Source organism: Schistocerca americana, chromosome 3, assembly GCF_021461395.2.
Source record: "Schistocerca americana isolate TAMUIC-IGC-003095 chromosome 3, iqSchAmer2.1, whole genome shotgun sequence".
NCBI lineage: Eukaryota > Metazoa > Arthropoda > Insecta > Orthoptera > Acrididae > Schistocerca > Schistocerca americana.
In genome coordinates, this window is record NC_060121.1 from 522,425,625 (window position 1) to 522,432,541 (window position 6,917).

General features: G+C 43.4%; 1 protein-coding gene across 1 annotated transcript; it reads left to right on the forward strand.

Moving 5' to 3' along the window:
* The first annotated feature begins 1,766 nt into the window (after positions 1–1,766).
* Positions 1,767–6,241, forward strand: LOC124607073 (cuticle protein 12.5-like). Its single transcript, XM_047139247.1, has 2 exons — positions 1,767–1,888; positions 5,740–6,241. Exons 1-2 carry the CDS (start codon positions 1,877–1,879, stop codon positions 6,178–6,180), a joined length of 453 nt encoding a protein of 150 aa, XP_046995203.1. The 5' UTR covers positions 1,767–1,876; the 3' UTR covers positions 6,181–6,241.
* The last annotated feature ends 676 nt before the right edge of the window (positions 6,242–6,917 follow it).

The window sequence follows — 6,917 nt, forward strand, 5'->3', positions numbered from 1 at the left end:
TACACTGAAACTACTTCACATTATCCAAGGTAATATAGCAGTCCCTATAGTCTAAAGGTAGCAAATACTGTATTTTTCCTGCCTTTCCGCATTTTCCTCCAGGGGTATTTTACGTTACTGCTAGTTTGTCATCCGTGTAAAAACTTTAATGTCAATATGAATTGACAAATATCACAGTTATATTGGTTGTACAGTCAACCATATTCTACACAGTACTTCCATGCTGTAAACAGTACTTATTCATACATTCATTCATTTATTCAAGAGTCATTTTATAACGAACAGTTATGAGCCTTTTATCTGTTTAACTAACAAGTTTGTTCGCCCTGTACTTGTGTGGTGAATACAAATTAGCCTAACCTTAATTAAATACCTCCTGATGCTCATAATTAATGTAGAGACATCAGCTTTACACCTACTACCGGTTTCGAGACTTCAAAATCCCATTTTTGGCTGTACGACATTAGCGTATTGTATAGCGCGCGGTCGGGCCAGTCGGTGCAAGAGTTCCAATCATTACATACTGGAACTGTCTGCCTCCGGGTACCCACACCGTAGGCGCGCCAACGACTGCTGTGTGAGGGGCCACGCCGGAGGTCTGGAAGCGTGGTTGATGCTCGACCTCTTGCAATTGTTCCACTTCCATGTTGGATTTGTAAACATGGGGATGCAGTAAAAATAAATCAAGCTGTAATCAGTGTACGTCTTTCTTTTCTCTTAGACTGTAATTCGTGTCGTACAAACACACACCGACAACAGTTTTTGGCCAAGTGTGTGAACGGAGCGGAAACAAGACTCTCTATAAGTTTAATTGCTTGGAAGTAACCATGGTAACGGACAGTGCTTGATTTGTGAAGGTACGCACCAGTACCCCATCTCGTAATAATTTAGAACTACAGATTTTAAGATGTGGTGCGACAGAACTTTATTTCTCATGAGCACAAAGTTGTATTCGCACCTTTAAAATGCACATAAAGCGTTAAAATAAAGTTTTAAGAAGTTTAAATTCCTAATTCACCAGACTTTTTTTCTTTTTTTACAAATCGAGCTCATCCAACAAATATATTATATTTCGTGAAAAAAAACTTGAAAAATAAAAAAAGTTAAAATTTGTGAAATGATTTGACTAAAAGGAAGAAATAAGATTAGCCAACATCTGACAGGCTTCCAATTGATTCTCGAAATAATGTACAGCAAATGAAGCATCAACTGAGAATTTAAAGTTCAATGTTCAGCTTGGAATTTTAAAGGATACTAGAGAATATTTGCAGGGTGGACCACACAGAGCACGAGACAAGTATCCTTAGATTCTCGATCGGTGCCTCATTTGCTGTACATTATTTCGAGAATCAACTGGAGGCATGTCAGATGTTTGTCTAATGCTCTGTGTAATCCATCATACAAATATCCTATAGTTCTCTTTAGAATTCGAAGATTCTATGACCTTTTTCTCGTTTTTTTCCCCTTTTTCAATACGGAACAGGAACAGGAAAAAATGTTGGTAGCAAGTGCCCTTCGCCGTGGACTGAACAGTGGGGCACGGAGTATTTATGTTGACGTGGACATCGTGCAGGTAGTGGGTAGACGCTAGTGGGGCTGCCAATACGGACCGTCAGCGAGACGCGACGGGTTTCGCAAGGAGTGTGTGTCGCGCATCTGACTCCGCGGCGCACCGGGTGGGTAACGGCGGCGACATGTGTGGCCCCCGGGGGCAACAGTCGCCGCTCAAACCGGACAATGAGCGGGCGGGGGTTGCGAGAGCAGACCGGAGAAAGGACCGCCCAAAACCCGCCGCCGCGCCGCTATATAAGCCGCCGCCGCCGTCCACCGGGCACCATTCGATCGCCAGACCGAAAGCCAACTCCACTCCAGCAACATGTACAAGCTCGTGAGTACCCGCCTGTCTTGTTCTCTACTTTCTGCTGCGCTCCAGTGCCCCCCAGCCTTTGTTTGGCAGCTGGCGACCGCTGGCTTTTGCGATTTACTGCTCGTCGGTCGTGCGTCGGCTACCTAATGCCAACGCTGTCGTAGCCGGGAACCGGTTTAGCTTTCTGGAAGGAAACTTACCGAGTGAGGTGGTACTGTGGTTAAGACATTAGGTGCTCAAATCTCCTACAAGCCGTTCAGTTTACATTGTCTATGGTTTCTATGAAACATATAGGAACAGTCCTGCGATGGTTCCTGTACTGCATAACAACCTTTGAATTTACTATCAAAGGGTCAGGATAGAATTACTCTTGCCAAACCCTGAGAGCAGTTAAACGTGGATATATAATTGGAAACCACCACGTGACCATTGTTTCGAGTAAAGAAAATGGCAATCATGTTTTGGAAAGGATTCCACCTTGAGCAAACGCAAATTTCTTCTTTTTGCACCAACACATCTTTCAGCGAAATTTCGCCGGCATCAGCACCACTATTGTCCACCCAGTAACAGGGAAAAAGTAATATCATTAGTACATACAGGTTTGAGCTCGTCGTCAATAGATTAATGACATTTTAACGAAATACATACCTTAACAGTTCTTACTGACATTGATGCAGCTGCCTGTCGTCTTCCCAACAGCTTGTTGTATTTTTGACCTCAATAAAAACAATACCAATTGCCGTTATAAAGATTTATTTCTAGGCAACCATTTTCGACGTCGCACTACGTCATCTTCAGGCCAGAACTGCTCCAATCCAGTAACCTTCGTGTTACAAATATAGCAGTTAACGAAGGTTACTGGATTGGAGCAGTTTTGGCCTTAAGATGATGTAGTGCGACGTCGAAAGTGGTTGCCTAGAAATAAACATTTATAACGGCGATTGGTATTGTTTCTATTGAACATTGAACAGCCGTAGTCTCATACTCCACCAGAAGATGTAGTTACATTCATGTATTTTTGACAGTTTGTCATCTGCTATACTACAGAAGATAGACAACTACACGAAGAATAGTATCTGCTGTTAATATGTATTTTATGTTAAAATGTTACGTTTCTGATGACCACAATCTCAAAACTGTACGCATTATAGTGCAACTTTTTATCTGCTATTCGCCAGAAGTTAAAAGGAACATACTGACGGTGGTCAACCTTCGCTGAAACATATACGGGCCAAAAAAAAGAAAACACTTGTTTGTGACAGAATCCTTCTCCTAAACATGCTTATTTGATTGAACAAGCGGAAGCAAAAAGTGAGTCTCAACATCAAGGCGTAGCTTTAGATTTATTGGTGACATAATGTTATACTGCAGTTTGTCTGCGGAAGACATTACTTCCGAAACGATTGTGTGTTCTATAACAGAATACTGCTCAGTTGTGTAAGAACTTCAGCATTCTTGACCTACAGGAGACGTGGAACATATACAGGATAAGCCAAATGAAGCTGGACTGAAAAATATTTACCATAAGACTGACGCGGATTGATTCCTGTTGGCCAGCATCATGAAAGATTCTGGATATAGCTTTCTGTATTCATTTTGTGGTGAAGTTCTGTTTTGCAGACTTTCCTGGAGATTTTTCCGAAACACTTAAAGTCTTCAAACTCTTGCGCAAGCAGTTCCGCACATACTTTCCCCGAACTGTGCTTAGGGTAAAAGTCGACAGTGAACACCGTTTTTTTTCGTGATCACTGTTTTGTGTCGCATTTAACTGCTCACTAAATACGTCTGCTCCTCTCAGGCAGTCTAATGTAATGACAACAGCGAAGTACTGGGGACGGGGCATGGGGAAGATGCACATTTACAGACATGTTACACCAACCGATTGATGAATCATCACGGTCTCCAGCATTTTCTGCGGTGGGCAGTTCTTCTGTTCTTTAATAACGGTCAGTTCCATGTCAGTCTTAGAGTTATTTTCTGGGCTGGTTTTATTTCGGCTCCCTGTAAAAAGAAGGCTTTGCGAAATGCCACAGATTAGTTTGACACGCAGAACAGTGCAAAAGGAATTCTGCGTGTTCTGAACCGGTAGACATCTGGAAGAATTAGCCCAGCATATTCCGCTTGTAAGCTGAAAGGATAAATTCAGATGGCTTGAATAATACGTTCTACTGAAGTTGTTACGACTGTCGGTTGTCGATGTTTCATAAATTCATAACAAGGAATCATAAGTAAGACAGATGTCATACGGGATTTAGGTTTTCGTTCTTCTTCTGTGCATCAACGGAACAATAGAAATTGGTTTCCGGGGTGATCTATTTGAAAAGGCCACTGCAGTTTTCCTAGATAATCCTTGGCAAATCATAATTCATGTATCTAGTCAATGTTTTGTTGGTAGGGGCGTAAAATACCTTGTCTCTTTTCTCCTCAACTGAAGCTAATGTTGTCGAGAGCAGGCAAGACTTATTCTACAGTGCTCTATAAAAATAGCATATGACAGCAAACTAGCTTGCTTGTCATTGATAGTTATCGCACATTGTTGAAAGTGTCCTTTGAGTGGTAACTACACCAAAATGAATGCGAGTATTTGAATCGGGCTTATAGTTCTGTTATTTATCCTGACAACATTAGGACCTATGAGCCGTCCTTTACATTAGATTGAAATCGGATACAAGACACTCGTGCGGGCACTTACGCAGCCTTGTTCCAGTGTTTAGTGCCATTATCAAGTGGGCACAACAAGGATCGGATAAATTCACAGATAGGCTGCTAGGATCGTAGAACATCCTTATAGCCCATACGAGAGTATCACAGAAGTGAGTGGGGAATACAAATGGGAATCATTGGAAGAAAGACGAAGCAGTCCTCGTGAAACCCTGTTCGATAAATCAGGAGAACTTGTATACGAAGAAGACAGTGCAACCATTGTACTCCCAGAATCGTATGCTTATAGGACTGTGGGTAGAAGATGGGAGATGTGAAGGCTTGTGCTCGCTTAATATGTGAATGGAATAGGAAAGAAAATCAATAATAATAAAAAACTGCGCGACAATTTTATTTCTTACAGTCGCAGTTCCCGCCCAGGCGATGCTTGCTGTCGCTAAAGTCAATAATATTTGCGTACACTTCTCCATGCGCTGCTCAGTAAATATGTCGATGTAGAATATATTAAATTTTACATTGTGCACATGCAAATTTTTTGCGTGACAACTAACTACTGCACATAGGAATAACTATAATATAAAATCAAAATCTATGAAGTGAAGAAAAGATAAAGGAAAACGAGATGGTCAAAGAGGTGACAGAGGATTTTAAAAGTTGCAGAGACAATAGGTAACAATAATAAACTCGACAAAGTGAGGGCTCAGTCTGAAGTAATGGCTGATCTACAGTTCTTTCAAAGGGTAAACATTTAGAATGTTTTTGAAACTGAGGAAGAACACAGCTTCTTTAAGGCTGAAGGCAGGCTATTTGTAATCGAATACTAGCTGCTCAGAAATTTTGGTATGAACAGTTGTGGTATTAGGGGCAACTGAAAGTGGTTTACAATCGGAGTATCCACTGTCTCATGAATGTTGTTGAACTGTGAATGCTACATTTGAGAACAGTTATTTAGAGGTTGAGGGCAACGAGAAGACGACAGAGGAAACAGTGTAATGAAAGGAATTGTCTTTCGTGGATCTTAATGTCTTCATAATGCAAGTAAGTGAGCATAAATAATCTGTGGTTGTCTTACCATCCTTGTACTTTTTCGCCGCACGTCGATAGTCAAATCTAATCTGCAGAGCTGCACAGACGCCTCCGTTGAATTATGAGTGCTGCCGACCTGCAGTAAGTAAGTGATCTCAGGCTGAATTTGTATTCTTGCATTGCAGCTGGTCCTGTCTGCCCTTGTGGCCGCCGCCTCTGCCGGATACCTGGGAGGCTACGCCGCCCCCGCCATCGCTGCCCCCGCGATCGCCGCCCCCGTGGCCTACGCCGCCCCCGCGGCCTACGCCGCCCCCGCCATCGCCCACGCTCCCATAGCCGCTGTGGCGCACGCCCCTGTCGCCTCCTCCGTGGCTAACACCTACAGGATCTCGCAGACCGCCCGTCTCGCCGTCGCCGCCCCCGCTGTGGCTCACGCTCCCGTGGCCTACGCCGCCCCTGCCGTCGCCGCCGCCCCGGCCATCGCCGCCTACGCCGCCCCCGCCGCCTACGCCGCCCCCGCCGCCTACGCCGCCCCCGCTCTGGGCTACGCCCGCTACGCCGCGGCCGCTCCTGCCCTGAGCTACGGCTACGCCGCTCCCGCTCTGGGTCATGCTCTGATCCATTAGGACTCCCACCACATGCACCTGATTCATAACTCATAATCAAATAAACATTTAAAAACTCAAATGGCTTCATCCTTTACTGCACAGAAGTTTACCTTTATCCACATCCTTTACTGAAACTGATGGATATGGAAAGTGTTACACCATGAAGATCCTGTCTGGTATTTATGCAACATTGCTCATCACATAACGGACGCGAATGTACTCTTGTTTTTGTTTTAACATGAAAGCAAACAGCATTATGGATATGGAAAGTGTTACACCATGAAGATCCTGTCTGGTATTTATGCAACATTGCTCATCACATAACGGACACGAATGTACTCTTGTTTTTGTTTTAACATGAAAGCAAACAGCATTAGAATGTCACAGTGGAGATTTTTTTGCCCTGTGTGAAACATGTGCTTTGTCATTTCATGAAGACTGTTAACTAATTAATGCCATGAAAGAATACATCGTCCCATCATGTCCCAGACATGCTCTATAGGTGAACGGTCAAGGGAATGGGCAGGTCACTCAACGATCCGTACAGTCCTCAAGGTTTTTGTTCTGTGAACTGCATTTTTCTACTGAAATGTGCCTGGTCATGAAGGGTTTGACAACAATGTTTACGGTTCTATCCACATACTGCTGAAAATTCAGACTCGTTTTAACTATTGTCAAATGAAACTTGTTGTTATGACCAGCAACTCCCCACATCTTGATTCCAAGAGTTGGAGAGTTATGGTTCTCTAGAATAC